Here is a 23928-nt window from a genome sequence, read left to right as displayed (position 1 = left end):
AGTAAGGGATCATAGCTTTCACCTGGCATCAGTAAGGGATAATAGCTTTCATCTGGCATCAGGGATCATATCTTTCACCTGGCATCAGGGATCATAGCTTTCACCTGGCATCAGGGATCATAGCTTTCACCTGGTATCAGTAAGGGATCATAGCTTTCACTTGGCATCAGTAAGGGATCATAGCTTTCACCTGGCATCAGTAAGGGATCATAGCTTTCACCTGGCATCAGTAAGGGATCATAGCTTTCACTTGGCATCAGTAAGGGATCATAGCTTTCACCTGGCATCAGTAAGGGATCATAGCTTTCACCTGGCATCAGGGATCATATCTTTCACCTGGCATCAGTAAGGGATCATAGCTTTCACCTGGCATCAAGATCATAGCTTTCACCTGGCATCAAGATCCTAGCTTTCACCTGGCATCAAGATCATATCTTTCACCTGGCATCAGTAAGGGATCATAGCTTTCACCTGGCATCAAGATCATAGCTTTCACCTGGCATCAAGATCATATCTTTCACCTGGCATCAGTAAGGGATCATAGCTTTCACCTGGCATCAAGATCATAGCTTTCACCTGGCATCAGTAAGGGATCATAGCTTTCACCTGGCATCAGTAAGGGATCATAGCTTTCACCTGGCATCAGTAAGGGATCATAGCTTTCACCTGGCATCAGTAAGGGATCATATCTTTCACCTGGCATCAGTAAGGGATCATAGCTTTCACCTGGCATCAGTAAGGGATCATATCTTTCACCTGGCATCAGTAAGGGATCATAGCTTTCACCTGGCATCAGTAAGGGATCATAGCTTTCACCTGGCATCAGTAAGGGATCATATCTTTCACCTGGCATCAGTAAGGGATCATAGCTTTCACCTGGCATCAGGATCATAGCTTTCACCTGGTATCAGGGATCATAGCTTTCACCTGGTATCAGGGATCATAGCTTTCACCTGGCATCAGGGATCATAGCTTTCACCTGGTATCAGTAAGGGATCATAGCTTTCACCTGGCATCAGTAAGGGATCATAGCTTTCACCTGGCATCAGGATCATAGCTTTCACCTGGCATCAGGATCATAGCTTTCACCTGGCATCAGTAAGGGATCATAGCTTTCACCTGGCATCAGTAAGGGATCATAGCTTTCTCCTGGCATCAGGATCATAGCTTTCACCTGGCATCAGTAAGGGATCATAGCTTTCACCTGGCATCAGTAAGGGATCATAGCTTTCACCTGGCATCAGTAAGGGATCATAGCTTTCACCTGGCATCAGTAAGGGATCATAGCTTTCACCTGGTATCAGTAAGGGATCATAGCTTTCACCTGGCATCAGAAAGGGATCATAGCTTTCACCTGGCATCAGGGATCATAGCTTTCACCTGGCATCAGTAAGGGATCATAGCTTTCACCTGGCATCAGAAAGGGATCATAGCTTTCACCTGGTATGTCACGGAAAGGGCAGGTGTTCTTAATGTTTAGTCCGCTCAGTGTACAGCCTACTGCCTAATGATGTACAGTAACTAAAGTGGGTTTAACTAGTGGATCAGTAAGGGATCAGGTGTTCTTAATGTTTAGTCCACTCAGTGTACAGCCTACTGCCTAATGATGTACAGTAACTAAAGTGGGTTTAACTAGTGGATCAGTAAGGGATCAGGTGTTCTTAATGTTTAGTCCGCTCAGTGTACAGCCTAATGATGTACAGTAACTAAAGTGGGTTTAACTAGTGGCATCAGTAAGGGATCAGGTGTTCTTAATGTTTAGTCCGCTCAGTGTACAGCCTACTGCCTAATGATGTACAGTAACTAAAGTGGGTTTAACTAGTGGATCAGTAAGGGATCAGGTGTTCTTAATGTTTAGTCCGCTCAGTGTACTGCCTAATGATGTACAGTAACTAAAGTATCACATTATGTTGATATCTCAAATATCAATCTATCTTTAAAGGGTCAATTCTGAGATACGTTTTTTTAAAGTGAATTTAAATTGTAATTGCTCTCACTTGAATTGAATAAATAAAAAGTCCACAGTTCATCAGAACGACACAGATTGTTTTCATCGAGTTTAGCTACTAGTCACCATACTGCTCTGTAACCAACTAGCTACTAGTCACTACACTGCTCTGTAACCAACTAGCTACTAGTCACCACACTGCTCTGTAACCAACTAGCTACTAGTCACCACACTGCTCTGTAACCAACTAGCTACTAGTCACCACACTGCTCTGTAACCAACTAGCTACTAGTCACTACACTGCTCTGTAACCAACTAGCTACTAGTCACCACACTGCTCTGTAACCAACTAGCTACTAGTCACTACACTGCTCTGTAACCAACTAGCTACTAGTCACCACACTGCTCTGTAACCAACTAGCTACTAGTCACCATACTGCTCTGTAACCAACTAGCTACTAGTCACCATACTGCTCTGTAACCAACTAGCTACTAGTCACCATACTGCTCTGTAACCAACTAGCTACTAGTCACCATACTGCTCTGTAACCAACTAGCTACTAGTCACCATACTGCTCTGTAACCAACTAGCTACTAGTCACCACACTGCTCTGTAACCAACTAGCTACTAGTCACCATACTGCTCTGTAACCAACTAGCTACTAGTCACCACACTGCTCTGTAACCAACTAGCTACTAGTCACCATACTGCTCTGTAACCAACTAGCTACTAGTCACCATACTGCTCTGTAACCAACTAGCTACTAGTCACCATACTGCTCTGTAACCAACTAGCTACTAGTCACCACACTGCTCTGTAACCAACTAGCTACTAGTCACCACACTGCTCTGTAACCAACTAGCTACTAGTCACCACACTGCTCTGTAACCAACTAGCTACTAGTCACCACACTGCTCTGTAACCAACTAGCTAGTAGTCACCACACTGCTCTGTAACCAACTAGCTACTAGTCACCATACTGCTCTGTAACCAACTAGCTACTAGTCACCACACTGCTCTGTAACCAACTAGCTACTAGTCACCATACTGCTCTGTAACCAACTAGCTACTAGTCACCATACTGCTCTGTAACCAACTAGCTACTAGTCACCACACTGCTCTGTAACCAACTAGCTACTAGTCACCATACTGCTCTGTAACCAACTAGCTACTAGTCACTACACTGTAGACTCTCTATTGTATATTGTAATAGCCCATCACTCCCTCCTCTCTCAGATTGTTTTCAGCCTCCATCGAGTTTAGCTACTAGTCACCATACTGCTCTGTAACCAACTAGCTACTAGTCACTACACTGTAGACTCTCTATTGTATATTGTAATAGCCCATCACTCCCTCCTCTCTCAGATTGTTTTCAGCCTCCATCGAGTTTAGCTACTAGTCACCATACTGCTCTGTAACCAACTAGCTACTAGTCACTACACTGTAGACTCTCTATTGTATATTGTAATAGCCCATCACTCCCTCCTCTCTCAGATTGTTTTCGGGCCTCCATCGAGTTTCCCCCCATAAGACATGCTGAGAAGACGCCTCTCGTATCATATCCTTCCATTTCAGACGCAGACGCAGAGCTGATTACGGAACTTGATTCAAGAAATGTTCTGCTTCGCTATTCACAACCGCAGCATTCTACCACTGGCCCACTGGCATCAAGTATGTACCCCTCAGGCCTGGCAGACAGCTGCTCCTCATATTAGGCCTGGCGTATTAGAGAGGGCCTGGCTGTTTGAAATGCCAGAGGGACAGCCAGGGCATGTGTCCACATGGCGAGAAATAGAGGGCTGATACCGACCCGGAGCCACAACGTTCCTGATGGCTCTGTAGCCAACCGACCCGGAGCCACAACGTTCCTGAAACACTGCTCTGTAGCCAACCGACCCAGAGCCACAATGTTCCTGACGGCTCTGTAGCCAACCGACCCGGAGCCACAACGTTCCTGAAACACTGCTCTGTAGCCAACCAACCCAGAGCCACAACGTTCCTGAAACACTGCTCTGTAGCCAACCGACCCAGAGCCACAATGTTCCTGATGGCTCTGTAGCCAACCGACCCGGAGCCACAATGTTCCTGACGGCTCTGTAGCCAACCGACCCGGAGCCACAATGTTCCTGACGGCTCTGTAGCCAACCGACCCGGAGCCACAATGTTCCTGACGGCTCTGTAGCCAACCGACCCGGAGCCACAACGTTCCTGAAACACTGCTCTGTAGCCAACCAACCCAGAGCCACAACGTTCCTGAAACACTGCTCTGTAGCCAACCGACCCAGAGCCACAACGTTCCTGAAACACTGCTCTGTAGCCAACCGACCCAGAGCCACAATGTTCCTGACGGCTCTGTAGCCAACCGACCCGGAGCCACAACGTTCCTGAAACACTGCTCTGTAGCCAACCAACCCAGAGCCACAACGTTCCTGAAACACTGCTCTGTAGCCAACCGACCCGGAGCCACAACGTTCCTGAAACACTGCTCTGTAGCCAACCGACCCAGAGCCACAATGTTCCTGACGGCTCTGTAGCCAATCGACCCAGAGCCACAACGGTCCTGAAACACTGCTCTGTAGCCGACCGACCCAGAGCCACAATGTTCCTGACGGCTCTGTAGCCAACCGACCCAGAGCCACAACGGTCCTGAAACACTGCTCTGTAGCCAACCGACCCGGAGCCACAATGTTCCTGACGGCTCTGTAGCCAATCGACCCAGAGCCACAACGGTCCTGAAACACTGCTCTGTAGCCAACCGACCCAGAGCCACAATGTTCCTGATGGCTCTGTAGCCAACCGACCCAGAGCCACAACGGTCCTGAAACACTGCTCTGTAGCCAACCGACCCGGAGCCACAATGTTCCTGACGCCTCTGTAGCCAACCGACCCAGAGCCACAACGGTCCTGAAACACTGCTCTGTAGCCAACCGACCCGGAGCCACAACGTTCCTGAAACACTGCTCTGTAGCCAACCGACCCGGAGCCACAACGGCCCTGACAGCTCTGTAACCAAACGACCCGGAGCCACAACGTTCCTGACGGCTCTGTAGCCAACTAACTAAAACACTGCTCTGTAACCAACTAGCTACTAGCTAAAACACTGCTCTGTAGCCAACCGACCCAGAGCCACAACGTTCCTGAAACACTACTCTGTAGCCAACCGACCCAGAGCCACAACGTTCCTGAAACACTGCTCTGTAGCCAACCGACCCAGAGCCACAGCGTTCCTGAAACACTGCTCTGTAGCCAACCGACCCAGAGCCACAGCGTTCCTGAAACACTGCTCTGTAGCCAACCGACCCAGAGCCACACGTTCTGACGGCTCTGTAGCCTCGACCCAGAGCCAAAAGGCTGAAACACTGCTCTGTAGCCAACCGACCCAGAGCCACAACGGTCCTGAAACACTGCTCTGTAGCCCCGACCCAGAGCCACAATGTTCCTGATGGCTCTGTAGCCAACCGACCCAGAGCCACAACGGTCCTGAAACACTGCTCTGTAGCCAACCGACCCAGAGCCACAATGTTCCTGATGGCTCTGTAGCCAACCGACCCAGAGCCACAACGGTCCTGAAACACTGCTCTGTAGCCAACCGACCCAGAGCCACAACGGCTCTGTCCTGAGCCACAACGGTCCTGAAACACTGCTCTGTAGCCAAGACCCGGAGCCACAACGTTCCTGACGGCTCAGAGCCAGAGCCACAACGGTCCTGAAACCAGACCACAATGTTCCACTGCTCTGTAGCCAACCGACCCTGAAACACTGCTCTGTAGCCAACCGACCCAGAGCCACAACGTTCCTGAAACACTGGCTCTGTAGCCAACCGACCCAGAGCCACAACGGTCCTGAAACACTGCTCTGTAGCCAACCGACCCAGAGAGCGTTCCTGAAACACTGCTCTGTAGCCAACCGACCCAGAGCCACAACGTTCCTGAAACACTGCTCTGTAGCCAACCGACCCAGAGCCACAATGTTCCTGATGGCTCTGTAGCCAACCGACCCAGAGCCACAACGTTCCTGAAACACTGCTCTGTAGCCTGAAACACTGCTCTGTAGCCAACCCCAGAGCCACAACGGTCCTGAAACACTGCTCTGTAGCCAACCGACCCGGAGCCACAACGGCCCTGACAGCTCTGTAGCCAACCGACCCGGAGCCACAACGTTCCTGACGGCTCTGTAGCCAACTAACTAAAACACTGCTCTGTAACCAACTAGCTACTAGCTAAAACACTGCTCTGTAGCCAACCGACCCAGAGCCACAACGTTCCTGAAACACTACTCTGTAGCCAACCGACCCAGAGCCACAACGTTCCTGAAACACTGCTCTGTAGCCAACCGACCCAGAGCCACAGCGTTCCTGAAACACTGCTCTGTAGCCAACCGACCCAGAGCCACAACGTTCCCGAAACACTGCTCTGTAGCCAACCGACCCAGAGCCACAGCGTTCCTGAAATACTGCTCTGTAGCCAACCGACCCAGAGCCACAACGTTCCTGAAACACTGCTCTGTAGCCAACCGACCCGGAGCCACAACATTCCAGAACACTGCTCTGTAGCCAACCGAGCCAGAGCCACAACATTCCTGAAACACTGCTCTGTAGCCAACCGACCCGGAGTCACAACGTTCCTGAAATACTGCTCTGTAGCCAACCGACCCAGAGCCACAACGGCCCTGACAGCTCTGTAGCCAACCGACCCGGAGCCACAACGTTCCTGACGGCTCTGTAGCCAACTAACTAAAACACTGCTCTGTAACCAACTAGCTACTAGCTAAAACACTGCTCTGTAGCCAACCGACCCAGAGCCACAACGTTCCTGAAACACTGCTCTGTAGCCAACCGACCCGGAGCCACAACATTCCTGAAACACTGCTCTGTAGCCAACCGACCCGGAGCCACAACGGTCCTGACAGCTCTGTAGCCAACCGACCCAGAGCCACAATGTTCCTGACGGCTCTGTAGCCAACCGACCCAGAGCCACAACGTTCCTGAAACACTGCTCTGTAGCCAACCGACCCAGAGCCACAACGTTCCTGAAACACTGCTCTGTAGCCAACCGACCCAGAGCCACAACGTTCCTGAAACACAGCTCTGTAGCCAACCGACCCAGAGCCACAACGTTCCTGACGGCTCTGTAGCCAACCGACCCAGAGCCACAACGTTCCTGAAACACTGCTCTGTAGCCAACCGACCCAGAGCCACAACGTTCCTGACGGCTCTGTAGCCAACCGACCCAGAGCCACAACGTTCCTGAAACACTGCTCTGTAGCCAACCGACCCAGAGCCACAACGTTCCTGACTGCTCTGTAGCCAACCGACCCAGAGCCACAATGTTCCTGAAACACTGCTCTGTAGCCAACCGACCCAGAGCCACAACGTTCCTGAAACACTGCTCTGTAGCCAACCGACCCAGAGCCACAACGTTCCTGACAGCTCTGTAGCCAACCGACCCAGAGCCACAACGTTCCTGAAACACTGCTCTGTAGCCAACCGACCCAGAGCCACAATGTTCCTGAAACACTGCTCTGTAGCCAACCGATCCAGAGCCACAACGTTCCTGAAACACTGCTCTGTAGCCAACCGACCCAGAGCCACAACGTTCCTGAAACACTGCTCTGTAGCCAACCGACGCAGAGACACAATGTTCCTATCGGATCTGTAGCCAACTAACTAAAACACTGCTCTGTAACCAACTAGCTACTAGCTAAAACACTGCTCTGTAACCAACTAGCTACTAGCTAAAACACTGCTCTGTAACCAACTAGCTACTAGCTAAAATACTGCTCTGTAACCAACTAGCTAAAACACTGCTCTGTAACCAACTAGCTAAAACACTGCTCTGCAACCAACTAGCTACTAGCTAAAATACTGCTCTGTAACCAACTAACTAAAACACTGCTCTGCAACCAACTAGCTACTAGCTAAAACACTGCTCTGTAACCAACTAGCTACTAGCTAAAATACTGCTCTGTAACCAACTCGCTACTAGCTAAAACACTGCTCTATCCTATTGTCTATTGTAATCTGGTCTCCTATTGTCTATTGTAATCTGGTCTCCTATTGTCTATTGTAATCTGGTCTGCTGTCATGTAGACATTACATTACATTTAAGTCATTTAGCTCTCCTATTGTCTATTGTAATCTGGTCTCCTATTGTCTATTGTAATCTGGTCTCCTATTGTAATCTCTATTGTAATCTGGTCTCCTATTGTAATCTCTATTGTAATCTGGTTTGCTGTCATGTAGACTCTCCTATTACCTATTGTAATCCTATTGTAATCTGGTCTCCTATTGTCTATTGTAATCTGGTCTCCTATTGTCTATTGTAATCTGGTCTCCTATTGTCTATTGTAATCTGGTCTCCTGTCATGTAGACTCTCCTATTGTCTATTGTAATCTGGTCTCCTATTGTCTATTGTAATCTGGTCTCCTATTGTCTATTGTAATCCCTCCCCCCTCTGTCCTCTCTAGGAGTTATCTGTGATGAAGCAGGTTCTGCTCAGTATGAGGTCCAGAAAGACTGAGCCCTCCCCCCTCTGTCCTCTCTCTAGGAGTTATCTGTGATGAAGCAGGTTCTGCTCAGTATGAGGTCCATAAAGACTGACCCCTCCCCCCTCTGTCCTCTCTCTAGGAGTTATCTGTGATGAAGCAGGTTCTGCTCAGTATGAGGTCCAGAAAGACTGAGCCCTTCCTGGATCCTGACGGGGCTGGGACGGGGCTGGCCTTCAGCAGACCCAAAAACCTCAGCAGAACCACAGAGGAGGATGAGCAGAACCCTCACAGACACAGACCCAAACCCACCGTCTTTGTGAGTGTTAACCCTTCACACCCACACAGATTAACACTGCAGAGCCCTATAGAACCCTTCACACCCACACAGATTAACACTGCAGAGCCCTATAGAACCCTTCACACCCACACAGATTAACACTGCAGAGCCCTATAGAACCCTTCACACCCACACAGATTAACACTGCAGAGCCCTATAGAACTCTTCACACCCACACAGATTAACACTGCAGAGCCCTATAGAACCCTTCACACCCACACAGATTAACACTGCAGAGCCCTATAGAACCCTTCACAGAACCCTGCAGAGCCCAGAACCCACACAGATTAACACTGCAGAGCCCTATAGAACTCTTCACACCCACACAGATTAACACTGCAGAGCCCTATAGAACCCTTCACACCCACACAGATTAACACTGCAGAACCCTATAGAACCCTATTCCCTATATAGTGCATTACTTTAGACCAGAGCCCTATAGAACCCTATTCCCTATATATAGTGCACTACTTTAGACCAGGGCCCTATAGAATCCTATTCCCTATATAGTGCACTACTTTAGACCAGGGCCCTATAGAACCCTATTCCCTATATAGTGCACTACTTTAGACCAGAGCCCTATAGAACCCTATTCCCTATATAGTGCACTACTTTAGACCAGGGCCCTATAGAACCCTATTCCCTATATAGTGCACTACTTTAGACCAGGGTCCTATAGAACCCTATTCCCTATATAGTACACTACTTTAGACCAGAGCCCTATAGAACCCTATTCCCTATATATAGTGCACTACTTTAGACCAGGGCCCTATAGAACCCTATTCCCTATATAGTGCACTACTTTAGACCAGAGCCCTATAGAACCCTATTCCCTATATAGTGCTCTACTTTCAGAGCCCTATAGAACCATATTCCCTATATAGTGCACTACTTTAGACCAGAGCCCTATAGAACCCTCCAGTAGACCAGTCCTCCAGTGGACCAGTCCTCCTGTAGGCCAGTCCTCCAGTAGATCAGTCCTCCAGTAGACCAGTCCTCCAGTAGATCAGTAGGTCAGTCCTCCAGTAGACCAGTCCTCCAGTAGATCAGTCCTCCAGTAGACCAGTCTTCCAGTAGACCAGTCTTCCAGTCCTCCAGTAGACCAGTCCTCCAGTAGACCAGTCCTCCAGTAGACCAGTCCTCCAGTAGACCAACCCTCCAGTAGACCAGTCCTCCAGTAGACCAGTCCTCCAGTTGACCAGTCCTCCAGTAGACCAACCCTCCAGTAGACCAGTCCTCCAGTAGACCAACCCTCCAGTAGACCAGTCCTCCAGTAGACCAGTCCTTCAGTAGACCAACCCTCCAGTAGACCAGTCCTCCAGTAGACCAGTCCTCCAGTAGACCAGTCCTCCACTCCTCCAGTAGACCAGTCCTCCAGTAGACCAGTCCTCCAGTAGACCAGTCCTCCTGTAGACCAGTCCTCCAGTAGACCAGTCCTCCAGTAGACCAGTCCTCCTGTAGACCAGTCCTCCAGTAGACCAACCCTCCAGTAGACCAGTCCTCCAGTAGACCAGTCCTCCAGTTGACCAGTCCTCCAGTTGACCAGTCCTCCAGTAGACCAGTCCTCCAGTAGACCAGTTTTCCAGTAGACCAGTCCTCCAGTAGACCAGTCCTCCAGTAGACCAGTCCTCAAGTAGACCAGTCCTCCAGTAGACCAGTCCTCAGTAGACCAGTCCTCCAGTAGACCAGTCCTCCAGTAGACCAGTCCTCCAGTAGACCAGTCCTCCAGTAGACCAGTCCTCCAGTAGACCCTCCTCCAGTTGACCAGTCCTCCAGTTGACCAGTCCTCCAGTTGACCAGTCCTCCAGTAGACCAGTTTTCCAGTAGACCAGTCCTCCAGTAGACCAGTCCTCCAGTAGACCAGTCCTCAAGTAGACCAGTCCTCCTGTAGACCAGTCCTCCAGTAGACCAACCCTCCAGTAGACCAGTCCTCCAGTAGACCAGTCCTCCAGTTGACCAGTCCTCCAGTTGACCAGTCCTCCAGTAGACCAGTCCTCCAGTAGACCAGTTTTCCAGTAGACCAGTCCTCCAGTAGACCAGTCCTCCAGTAGACCAGTCCTCAAGTAGACCAGTCCTCCAGTAGACCAGTCCTCAAGTAGACCAGTCCTCCAGTAGACCAGTCCTCCAGTAGACCAGTCCTCCAGTAGACCAGTCCTCCAGTTGACCAGTCCTCCAGTTGACCAGTCCTCCAGTTGACCAGTCCTCCAGTTGACCAGTCCTCCAGTAGACCAGTTTTCCAGTAGACCAGTCCTCCAGTAGACCAGTCCTCAAGTAGACCAGTCCTCCAGTAGACCAGTCCTCAAGTAGACCAGTCCTCCAGTAGACCAGTCCTCCAGTAGACCAGTCCTCCAGTAGACCAGTCCTCCAGTAGACCAGTCCTCCAGTTGACCAGTCCTCCAGTTGACCAGTCCTCCAGTTGACCAGTCCTCCAGTTGACCAGTCCTCCAGTAGACCAGTTTTCCAGTAGACCAGTCCTCCAGTAGACCAGTCCTCCAGTAGACCAGTCCTCAAGTAGACCATACCTCCTGTAGACCAGTCCTTATTATGGTAGAAACTAGTAACTTCTGTATCCGATTTGTTATTGTTCATTAATACGAAGCTCAATGCATCACCAGCCGTATTACAAATAAGGTGCCATTTCCCCTGGACTGACTCATGTTCTCTCTCTCTCTCTTCCAGACCAATAAGGAAGCTCCTGAATGACTCATGTTCTCTCTCTCTCTCTTCCAGACCAATAAGGAAGCTCCTGAATGACTCATGTAAGGAAGCTCCTGAATCTCATCTCTCTTCCAGACCAATAAGGAAGCTCCTGAATGACTCATGTTCTCTCTCTCTCTTCCAGACCAATAAGGAAGCTCCTGAATGACTCATGTTCTCTCTCTCTCTTCCAGACCAATAAGGAAGCTCCTGAATGACTCATGTTCTCTCTCTCTCTCTTCCAGACCAATAAGGAAGCTCCTGAATGACTCATGTTCTCTCTCTCTCTCTTCCAGACCAATAAGGAAGCTCCTGAATGACTCATGTTCTCTCTCTCTCTTCCAGACCAATAAGGAAGCTCCTGAATGACTCATGTTCTCTCTCTCTCTTCCAGACCAATAAGAGCTCCTGAATGACTCATGTCTCTCTCTCTCTCTTCCAGACCAATAAGGAAGCTCCTGAATGACTCATGTTCTCTCTCTCTCTCTTCCAGACCAAAAAGGAAGCTCCTGAATGACTCATGTTCTCTCTCTCTCTCTCTCTCTCTCTCTCTCTCTCTCTCTCTCTCTCTCTCTCTCTCTCTCTCTCTCTCTCTCTCTCTCTCTCTCTCTCTCTCTCTCTCTCTTCCAGACCAATAAGGAAGCTCCTGAATGACTCATGTTCTCTCTCTCTCTTCCAGACCAATAAGGAAGCTCCTGAATGACTCATGTTCTCTCTCTCTCTTCCAGACCAATAAGGAAGCTCCTGAATGACTCATGTTCTCTCTCTCTCTCTTCCAGACCAATAAGGAAGCTCCTGAATGACTCATGTTCTCTCTCTCTCTCTTCCAGACCAATAAGGAAGCTCCTGAATGACTCATGTTCTCTCTCTCTCTCTTCCAGACCAATAAGGAAGCTCCTGAATGACTCATGTTCTCTCTCTCTCTCTTCCAGACCAAAAAGGAAGCTCCTGAATGACTCATGTTCTCTCTCTCTCTCTCTCTCTCTCTCTCTCTCTCTCTCTCTCTCTCTCTCTCTCTCTCTCTTCCAGACCAATAAGGAAGCTCCTGAATGACTCATGTTCTCTCTCTCTCTCTCCCAGACCAATAAGGAAGCTCCTGAATGACTAATGTTCTCTCTCTCTCTTCCAGACCAATAAGGAAGCTCCTGAATGACTCATGTTCTCTCTTTCTCTCTTCCAGACCAATAAGGAAGCTCCTGAATGACTCATGTTCTCTCTCTCTCTTCCAGACCAATAAGGAAGCTCCTGAATGGTACAGGAAAGTCAAGTTCCCGCCTGAATGACCAATGGCCTTACAGGTGGTGCAGATGGGATTAGTGTGTGGACACTCCATACTGGTTTTCTTTACACTACTGTATTGGTAATAGTTGATATGTGTATGTTGTGCTGTACTGTTGTAATCGGTTGACTTGCTATGTTTTATATTAAAAATCTGTCAAAACTACACTCTACTCGTCTTCACATTTCTGTTTTGCTTGGCATTGACCTTATCCCTGACCCTAGCCCTCCTGAATCAATCCTGACCCTAGAGGTGACCCTAGCCCTCCTCCTGAATCAACCCTGACCCTAGAGGTGACCCTAGCCCTGACCCTAGCCCTCCTCCTGAATCAACCCTGATCCTAGAGGTGACCCTAGCCCTCCTCCTGAATCAACCCTGACCCTAGAGGTGACCCTAGCCCTGACCCTAGCCCTCCTCCTGAATCAACCCTGACCCTAGAGGTGCCCCTAGCCCTGACCCTAGCCCTCCTGAATCAACCCTGACCCTAGAGGTGGCCCTAGGCCTCCTGAATCAACCCTGACCCTAGAGGTGACCCTAGCCCTCCTCCTGAATCAACCCTGACCCTAGAGGTGACCCTAGCCCTCCTCCTGAATCAACCCTGACCCTAGAGATGACCCTAGCCCTGACCCTAGCCCTCCTGAATCAACCCTGACCCTAGAGGTGACCCTAGCCCTCCTCCTGAATCAACCCTGATCCTAGAGGTGACCCTAGCCCTCCTCCTGAATCAACCCTGATCCTAGAGGTGACCCTAGCCCTGACCCTAGCCCTCCTGAATCAACCCTGATCCTAGAGGTGACCCTAGCCCTGACCCTAGCCCTCCTCCTGAATCAACCCTGATCCTAGGGGTGACCCTAGCCCTCCTCCTGAATCAACCCTGACCCTAGAGGTGCCCCTAGCCCTGACCCTAGCCCTCCTGAATCAACCCTGACCCTAGAGGTGGCCCTAGGCCTCCTGAATCAACCCTGACCCTAGAGGTGACCCTAGCCCTCCTCCTGAATCAACCCTGACCCTAGCCCTGACCCTAGCCCTCCTGAATCAACCCTGACCCTAGAGGTGACCCTAGCCCTGACCCTAGCCCTCCTCCTGAATCAACCCTGATCCTAGAGGTGACCCTAGCCCTGACCCTAGCCCTCCTCCTGAATCAACCCTGATCCTAGAGGTGACCCTAGCCCTGACCCTAGCCCTCCTGAATCAACCCTGACCCTAGAGGTGCCCCTAGCCCTGACCCTAGCCCTCCTGAATCAACCCTGATCCTAGAGGTGACCCTAGCCCTCCTGAATCAACCCTGACCCTAGAGGTGACCCTAGCCCTGACCCTAGCCCTCCTGAATCAACCCTGACCCTAGAGGTGACCCTAGCCCTCCTGAATCAACCCTGACCCTAGAGGTGCCCCTAGCCCTGACCCTAGCCCTCCTCCTGAATCAACCCTGACCCTAGAGGTGACCCTAGCCCTGACCCTAGCCCTCCTCCTGAATCAACCCTGATCCTAGAGGTGACCCTAGCCCTGACCCTAGCCCTCCTGAATCAACCCTGACCCTAGAGGTGACCCTAGCCCTCCTCCTGAATCAACCCTGACCCTAGAGGTGACCCTAGCCCTGACCCTAGCCCTCCTGAATCAACCCTGACCCTAGAGGTGACCCTAGCCCTCCTCCTGAATCAACCCTGACCCTAGAGGTGACCCTAGCCCTGACCCTAGCCCTCCTGAATCAACCCTGATCCTAGAGGTGACCCTAGCCCTGACCCTAGCCCTCCTGAATCAACCCTGACCCTAGAGGTGACCCTAGCCCTCCTCCTGAATCAACCCTGACCCTAGCCCTCCTCCTGAATCAACCCTGACCCTAGAGGTGACCCTAGCCCTGACCCTAGCCCTCCTGAATCAACCCTGACCCTAGAGGTGACCCTAGCCCTCCTGAATCAACCCTGACCCTAGAGGTGACCCTAGCCCTCCTCCTGAATCAACCCTGACCCTAGAGGTGACCCTAGCCCTCCTCCTGAATCAACCCTGACCCTAGAGGTGACCCTAGCCCTGACCCTAGCCCTCCTGAATCAACCCTGACCCTAGAGGTGACCCTAGCCCTGACCCTAGCCCTCCTCCTGAATCAACCCTGATCCTAGAGGTGACCCTAGCCCTCCTCCTGAATCAACCCTGATCCTAGAGGTGACCCTAGCCCTCCTCCTGAATCAACCCTGATCCTAGAGGTGACCCTAGCTCTGACCCTAGCCCTCCTGAATCAACCCTGATCCTAGAGATGACCCTAGCCCTGACCCTAGCCCTCCTCCTGAATCAACCCTGACCCTAGCCCTCCTGAATCAACCCTGACCCTAGAGATGACCCTAGCCCTCCTCCTGAATCAACCCTGACCCTAGAGGTGACCCTAGCCCTGACCCTAGCCCTCCTGAATCAACCCTGACCCTAGAGGTGACCCTAGCCCTGACCCTAGCCCTCCTCCTGAATCAACCCTGACCCTAGAGGTGCCCCTAGCCCTGACCCTAGCCCTCCTGAATCAACCCTGACCCTAGAGGTGGCCCTAGCCCTCCTGGACAGCAGTCATCTAGTAGAGGGGACAGCAGTCATCTAGTAGAGGGGACAGCAGTCATCTAGTAGAGGGGACAGCAGTCATCTAGTAGAGGGGACAGCAGTCATCTAGTAGAGGGGACAGCAGTCATCTAGTAGAGGGGACAGCAGTCATCCAGTAGAGGGGACAGCAGTCATCTAGTAGAGGGGACAGCAGCTCAGACAGTAGAGGGGACAGCAGCTCAGACAGTAGTTTGACTGTTAGTCATCTAGTAGAGGGGACAGCAGTCATCTAGTAGAGGGGACAGCAGTCATCTAGTAGAGGGGACAGCAATCATCTAGTAGAGGGGACAGCAGTCATCTAGTAGAGGGGACAGCAGTCATCTAGTAGAGGGGACAGCAATCATCTAGTAGAGGGGACAGCAGTCATCTAGTAGAGGGGACAGCAGTCATCTAGTAGAGGGGACAGCAGTCATCCAGTAGAGGGGACAGCAGTCATCTAGTAGAGGGGACAGCAGCTCAGACAGTAGAGGGGACAGCAGCTCAGACAGTAGTTTGACTGTTAGTCATCTAGTAGAGGGGACAGAGTTGGGCATCTCCGGCGCGGCCCACGCTTGGATTGCGTCCTACCTGACAGGTCGCTCCTACCAGGTGGCGTGGCGAGAATCTGTCTCCTCACCACGCGCTCTCACCACTGGTGTCCCCCAGGGCTCTGTTCTTGGCCCTCTCCTATTCTCGCTATACACCAAGTCACTTGGCTCTGTCATAACCTCACATGGTCTCTCTTATCATTGCTATGCAGACGACACACAATTAATCTTCTCCTTTCCTCCTTCTGATGACCAGGTGGCGAATCGCATCTCTGCATGTCTGGCAGACATATCAGTGTGGATGACGGATCACCACCTCAAGCTGAACCTCGGCAAGACGGAGCTGCTCTTCCTCCCGGGGAAGGACTGCCCGTTCCATGATCTCGCCATCACGGTTGACAACTCCATTGTGTCCTCCTCCCAGAGCGCCAAGAACCTTGGCGTGATCCTGGACAACACCCTGTCGTTCTCAACTAACATCAAGGCGGTGGCCCGTTCCTGTAGGTTCATGCTCTACAACATCCGCAGAGTACGACCCTGCCTCACACAGGAAGCGGCGCAGGTCCTAATCCAGGCACTTGTCATCTCCCGTCTGGATTACTGCAACTCGCTGTTGGCTGGGCTCCCTGCCTGTGCCATTAAACCCCTTCAACTCATCCAGAACGCCGCAGCCCGTCTGGTGTTCAACCTTCCCAAGTTCTCTCACGTCACCCCGCTCCTCCGTTCTCTCCACTGGCTTCCAGTTGAAGCTCGCATCCGCTACAAGACCATGGTGCTTGCCTACGGAGCTGTGAGGGGAACGGCACCTCAGTACCTCCAGGCTCTGATCAGGCCCTACACCCAAACAAGGGCACTGCGTTCATCCACCTCTGGCCTGCTCGCCTCCCTACCACTGAGGAAGTACAGCTCCCGCTCAGCCCAGTCAAAACTGTTCGCTGCCCTGGCCCCCCAATGGTGGAACAAACTCCCTCACGACGCCAGGACAGCGGAGTCAATCACCACCTTCCGGAGACACCTGAAACCCCACCTCTTTAAGGAATACCTAGGATAGGTTAAGTAATCCCTCTCACCCCACCCCCCCTAAGTTTTAGATGCACTATTGTAAGTGACTGTCCCACTGGATGTCATAAGGTGATTGCACCAATTTGTAAGTCGCTCTGGATAAGAGCGTCTGCTAAATGACTTAAATGTAAATGTAAATGTGGGGACAGCAGTCATCTAGTAGAGGGGACAGCAATCATCTAGTAGAGGGGACAGCAGTCATCTAGTAGAGGGGACAGCAGTCATCTAGTAGAGGGGACAGCAGTCATCCAGTAGAGGGGACAGCAGTCATCTAGTAGAGGGGACAGCAGCTCAGACAGTAGAGGGGACAGCAGCTCAGACAGTAGTTTGACTGTTAGTCATCTAGTAGAGGGGACAGCAGTCATCTAGTAGAGGGGACAGCAGTCATCTAGTAGAGGGGACAGCAGTCATCTAGTAGAGGGGACAGCAGTCATCCAGTAGAGGGGACAGCAGTCATCTAGTAGAGGGGACAGCAGTCATCTAGTAGAGGGGACAGCAGTCATCTAGTAGAGGGGACAGCAGTCATCTAGTAGAGGGGACAGCAGTCATCTAGTAGAGGGGACAGCAGTCATCTAGTAGAGGGGACAGCAGTCATCTAGTAGAGGGGACAGCAGTCATCCAGTAGAGGGGACAGCAGTCATCTAGTAGAGGGGACAGCAGTCATCTAGTAGAGGGGACAGCAGCTCAGACAGTAGTTTGACTGTTAGTCATCTAGTAGAGGAGACAGTAGCTCAGACAGTAGAGGGGACAGCAGTCATCTAGTAGAGGAGACAGTAGCTCATACAGTAGAGGGGACAGCAGTCATCTAGTAGAGGGGACAGCAGTCATCTAGTAGAGGGGACAGCAGCTCAGACAGTAGTTTGACTGTTAGTCATCTAGTAGAGGGGACAGCAGCTCAGACAGTAGTTTGACTGTTAGTCATCTAGTAGAGGGGACAGCAGTCATCTAGTAGAGGGGACAGCAGTCATCTAGTAGAGGGGACAGCAGTCATCTAGTAGAGGGGACAGCAGTCATCTAGTAGAGGGGACAGCAGTCATCCAGTAGAGGGGACAGCAGTCATCCAGTAGAGGGGACAGCAGTCATCTAGTAGAGGGGACAGCAGTCATCTAGTAGAGGGGACAGCAGCTCAGACAGTAGTTTGACTGTTAGTCATCTAGTAGAGGGGACAGCAGTCATCTAGTAGAGGGGACAGCAGTCATCTAGTAGAGGGGACAGCAGTCATCTAGTAGAGGGGACAGCAGTCATCTAGTAGAGGGGACAGCAGTCATCTAGTAGAGGGGACAGCAGTCATCTAGTAGAGGGGACAGCAGTCATCTAGTAGAGGGGATAGCAATCATCTAGTAGAGGGGACAGCAGTCATCTAGTAGAGGGGACAGCAGTCATCTAGTAGAGGGGACAGCAGTCATCTAGTAGAGGGGACAGCAGTCATCTAGTAGAGGGGACAGCAGTCATCTAGTAGAGGGGACAGCAGTCATCTAGTAGAGGGGACAGCAGTCATCTAGTAGAGGGGATAGTAGCTCAGGCAGTAGAGGGGACAGCAGTCATCTAGTAGAGGGGACAGCAGCTCAGACAGTAGAGGGGACAGCAGTCATCTAGTAGAGGGGACAGCAGTCATCTAGTAGAGGGGACAGCAGTCATCTAGTAGAGGGGACAGCAGCTCAGGCAGTAGAGGGGACAGCAGTCATCCAGTAGAGGGGGACAGCAGTCATCTAGTAGAGGGGACAGCAGCTCAGACAGTAGAGGGGACAGCAGTCATCTAGTAGAGGCGACAGCAGCTCAGACAGTAGTTTGACTGTTAGTCATCTAGTAGAGGGGACAGCAGCTCAGGCAGTAGCTCCTCCTCCTCTCCGCTATTTGATTTGTTAGACGAAAGGCAAGAAGGCATTTGGCTTTAAAAATAGAAATGGTAGGCATACTCTTATCGGTGTCATATTATTGAGCCCGTCTGTCCGCCTGAATTGCTTAAATTACTCCCTCCCTCCCTCCTCTCAATCTTCCTTTCTTTCTATGTTTCTGAGCTGAGCATCCATTCCAGAACATTCTGTGTATTGGAGGTGAAGGATCGTTAACTTACTCTGTGTATTGGGTTCCATCACCCTGGTCAGCGGTTCCATCACCCTGGTCGGCGTTGTATCACCCTAGTCAGTAGTTCCATCACCCTGGTCGGCAGGTTCCATCACCCTGGTCAGCGGGTTTATCACCTTCGTCAGCGGGTTTATCACCCTGGTCAGTAGTTCCATCACCCTGGTCAGCGGGTTTATCACCCTTGGTCAGCGGGTTTATCACCCTTGGTCAGCGGGTTTGTCACCCTGGTCAACGGGTTTATCACCCTGGTCAGTGGGTTTATCACCCTGGTCGGCGGATTTATCACCCTGGTCAGCTGATTTATCACCCTGGTCAGCTGTTCCATCTCCCTGGTCAGCTATTCCATCTCCCTGGTCAGCTGTTCCATCTCCCTGGTCAGCGGGTTTATCACCCTGGTCAGCGGGTTTACCACCCTGGTCGGCGGTTACATCACCCAGGTCAGGGGGTTTGTCACCCTGGTCAGCGGGTTTATCACCCTGGTCAGCTATTCCATCACCCTGGTCGGCGGGTTTATCACCCAGGTCAGGGGGTTTGTCACCCTGGTCAGCGGGTTTATCACCCTGGTCAGCTATTCCATCACCCTGGTCAGCGGGTTTATCACCCTGGTCGACGGGTTTATCACCCTGGTCGGCGGGTTTATCACCCTGGTCAGCGGGTTTATCACCCATGTCAGCGGGTTTATCACCCATGTCAGCGGGTTTATCACCCTGGTCAGTGGGTTTATCACCCTGGTCAGCGGGTTTATCACCCTGGTCAGTAGTTCCATCACCCTGGTCAGTAGTTCCATCACCCTGGTCAGCGGGTTTATCACCCTGGTCAGTAGTTCCATCACCCTGGTCAGTAGTTCCATCACCCTGGTCAGTAGTTCCATCACCCTGGTCGTCGGGTTTATCACCTTGGTCAGTGGGTTTTTCACCCTGGTCAGTGGGTTTATCACCCTGGTCAGTAGTTCCATCACCCTGGTCGGCGGGTTTATCACCCTGGTCGGCGGGTTTATCACCCTGGTCAGTGGGTTTATCACCCTGGTCAGCAGGTTTATCACCCTGGAGTCAGTGGGTTTATCACCCTGGTCAGCGGGTTTATCACCCTGGTCGGCAGGTTTATCACCCTGGTCAGTGGGTTTATCACCCTGGTTGGCGGGTTTATCACCCTTGTCAGTGGGTTTATCACCCTGGAGTCAGTGGGTTTATCACCCTGGTCGGCGGGTTTATCACCCTGGTCGGCGGGTTTATCACCCTGGTCAGTGGGTTTATCACCCTGGTCGGCGGTTCCATCACCCTGGTCAGTAGTTCCATCACCCTGGTCAGTGGGTTTATCACCCTGGAGTCAGTAGTTCCATCACCCTGGTCAGTGGGTTTATCACCCTGGAGTCAGCGGTTCCATCACCCTGGTCAGTGGGTTTACCACCCTGGTCGGCGGTTACATCACCCAGGTCAGGGGGTTTGTCACCCTGGTCAGCGGGTTTATCACCCTGGTCAGCTATTCCATCACCCTGGTCAGCGGGTTTATCACCCAGGTCAGGGGGTTTGTCACCCTGGTCAGTGGGTTTATCACCCTGGTCAGCGGGTTTATCACCCTGGTCAGTGGGTTTATCACCCTGGTCAGTGGGTTTATCACCCTGGAGTCAGTGGGTTTATCACCCTGGTCAGTGGGTTTATCACCCTGGAGTCAGCGGGTTTATCACCCTGGTCGGCGGGTTTATCACCCTGGTCAGTGGCTTTATCACCCTGGTCAGCGGGTTTATCACCCTGGTCAGTGGGTTTATCACCCTGGAGTCAGTGGGTTTATCACCCTGGTCAGTGGGTTTATCACCCTGGAGTCAGCGGGTTTATCACCCTGGTCGGCGGGTTTATCACCCTGGTCAGTGGCTTTATCACCCTGGTCGGCAGGTTTATCACCCTGGTCAGCGGGTTTATCACCCTGGTCGGCGGGTTTATCACCCTGGTCGGCGGGTTTATCACCCTGGTCGGCGGGTTTATCACCCTGGTCGGCGGGTTTATCACCCTGGTCAGTGGCTTTATCACCCTGGTCGGCAGGTTTATCACCCTGGTCAGCGGGTTTATCACCCTGGTCAGCGGGTTTATCACCCTTGTCAGTGGCTTTATCACCCTGGTCGGCGGGTTTATCACCCTGGTCAGTAGTTCCATCACCCACTTTCTGAACTAGTTCTCATTTTATCAATGAACCTCGAAAATACCTTGAATATAAAAAGATGTATGACGTAAACTTCTGAGAAGAATCATTCAGAATATGAATAAATGAAGTGATGAAAATAAACGTGTCGACTACAGTTTAATATTCCCAGCAGAGGCACATTCCACAGAATGTACATCAATAAAAAATGATTTTATTTGGTGTTGATAGAAAATGTTCTAGAAGCACAGGGGGGAACCCTGTGAAATGATGCAGGGCAACGCTTGAGAACACGATGGTGAGTACAAGGATAATAATGAGCGTTCCTCGGTATGTGTGTAACCTAGCTACATATTTAGTAAACGGACCTTTAGGGAGAGAGGAGCCCTCTGTGAAGGGGTCTCGGTTCCGGGGAGCTGTTTACTGTTGTTGTACAAAAGGCGTTTTAACGGTGTGTGAGGCGTTTCTGTTCTGTCTTATTTTGTTGGCCACGCCCTGACTCTTTTTTTTGAAACACTAAACCGACTGAACCTGCCCCACGCCCGCCTCGCTTCCTCTCATCGCATGAGTTGACATGGATAGAAAAGAGCAGAAGCTTTGAACTATCCCAACAGACAGTCCTACCGAACCGAGACAAGTGTAGTGGATAACCCAGTCGGACGAGATCGCTAATTAGACTACACACAGACTTGAATACATCGCTACAGTCAGTCCTCTCATGCACCGTCCCGTTTAATCTGTCGCCTCTGTCGTTATTATATGATTATTATTGCGGCCGCTCGCACCTTGTTATTCCGGTGGGGAGTAAATCTATATGGCCGCGACGCTGATCACGATGAGCGCTGGGACCGGGACCGGGCAGGACGAGATGTTCTACACCCTGCTCAAGCCCATGCTTTCGGAAGGCTTCCCGGCCGAGGAGTCGGCTCTGTTCGGTTTCGATACCAAGAACCTACTGACGGAAAGGAGTGGACAGAGTGAATACGCGCACCAGGTAATGCAGTTTGTCAGTGTGGAGATGTTCTCCCCGGTGTAGGCTATTCTTTATCTCAGAATGGGCGAGGTTGGTTGGCATGTTGCAAAGCACCAAGGCTGTTAGTTTTGCTGTGATGTGGGGAATTCTATAGTATTGTAAAAAAAAATGTAGAGGAGATTGGCGCTTTAATTGTGCGTAATAATAACGTCTCCTGATGTTGTTTATGGTCGTAAGTATTGTATCATTCGATGTGTAGGCCTATGGGTCGGGACACAGCAGGACGATTACATGATTGGGAACGAGAGAACTCGTCGGAACGGCAGGTAGCTGAGTGGTTAAAGTGTTGGACTAGTAACTGAAAGGTTGCGGGATTGAATCCCCGAGCTGACAAGGTAACAATCTATCGTTCTGCCCCTGAACAAGGCAGTTAACCCACTGTTTCTAGGCCGTCATTGTAAATAAGAATTTGTTCTTAACTGACTTGCCTACTAGTTTTTTTTTTAAATAGCAAGACGCATTTAGCTCATAGTTCATTGGAACTGGTAGGACAGGCAGCTATGCCAGACAGTGCCAGTTGCTCACACGCTCACAATTGGTTTCTTGGCTACCATTCCCATTAACAACTGACTCCGTCCGATCCCATCTACTCTCTAACGCACGGCGCGAGTCCGGACCCAACCCGATATAGTAGGTAGAAACTTCCCAGCAATGTCGACAGACAGCCCGAGCGCCTTAATCGGAACACTTGTGGCACATATACATGACCAGTTAACAGCTGGACGATCTAAAGGACAGAAATAGAAAAGCGTTCCTTCAGACAGCAAGCCATTGCGTAAAGAACAGGACAGAGCAGTTACTTTGCGGGACAGGGGAAGCACCAACAGGGACGGTGTTTTTCCTTGCCAATATGTCCAGTAACCATTTCCTCCATGAGTTGGATGATCTTTAATGAGTTATTTATGTGGAGCCTGAATAGTATTTATTATGGTGTGTGTTTTGTTTTTTCTCCTGAGCAGAGGGAATGGAGAGAGAGAGTCGGGTTCATTCCTTCATCATGACCACCTGTCAGTAGGCTGCTGTCCCAAATGGCACCCTATTCCCTATGTAGTGCACTACTTTTAACCCGAAGTTAATGGCTCCCTATTCCCTATGTAGTGCACTACTTTTAACCCAACGTTAATGGCACCCTATTCCCTATGTAGTGCACTACTTTTAACCCGAAGTTAATGGCACCCTATTCCCTATGTAGTGCACTACTTTTAACCCGAAGTTAATGGCTCCCTATTCCCTATGTAGTGCACTACTTTTAACCCAACGTTAATGGCACCCTATTCCCTATGTAGTGCACTACTTTTAACCCAACGTTAATGGCTCCCTATTCCCTATGTAGTGCACTACTTTTAACCCGAAGTTAATGGCACCCTATTCCCTATGTAGTGCACTACTTTTAACCCGACGTTAATGGCACCCTATTCCCTATGTAGTGCACTACTTTTAACCCAACGTTAATGGCACCCTATTCCCTATGTAGTGCACTACTTTTAACCCAACGTTAATGGCACCCTATTCCCTATGTAGTGCACTACTTTTAACCCGAAGTTAATGGCACCCTATTCCCTATATAGTGCACTACTTTTAACCCGAAGTTAATGGCAGCCTATTCCCTATGTAGTGCACTAGTTTTAATCACAGCCCTGTGGGTGCCGTTTGGGAAGCAGACAGGGCCTGTTTAAAGCCCTCTGGTCTGGTTGGTGTGAGGACAGTTTACAGCTGAGGTGGGAATGTGGCAGCAGCTCACTGAAGGCTACTTGACACATGT

General features: G+C 50.9%; 1 protein-coding gene across 1 annotated transcript in view; it reads left to right on the top strand.

The window, feature by feature from the left end:
• Positions 1-23928, top strand: part of LOC124018325 (Krueppel-like factor 5) — a 70265-nt gene that overhangs the window by 15772 nt on the left and 30565 nt on the right. Inside the window, exon 7 of the mRNA XM_046333598.1 lies at positions 8576-8752. Coding sequence (XP_046189554.1) covers positions 8576-8752 — 177 coding nt within the window. The remainder of the gene's footprint in view (positions 1-8575; positions 8753-23928) is intronic.

This window comes from Oncorhynchus gorbuscha, unplaced genomic scaffold (assembly GCF_021184085.1).
Source record: "Oncorhynchus gorbuscha isolate QuinsamMale2020 ecotype Even-year unplaced genomic scaffold, OgorEven_v1.0 Un_scaffold_473, whole genome shotgun sequence".
In the NCBI taxonomy this organism is placed as follows: Eukaryota; Metazoa; Chordata; class Actinopteri; order Salmoniformes; family Salmonidae; genus Oncorhynchus; species Oncorhynchus gorbuscha.
Note: the sequence above shows the minus strand (reverse complement) of the source record. Positions and strands in the feature narration are given on the sequence as shown.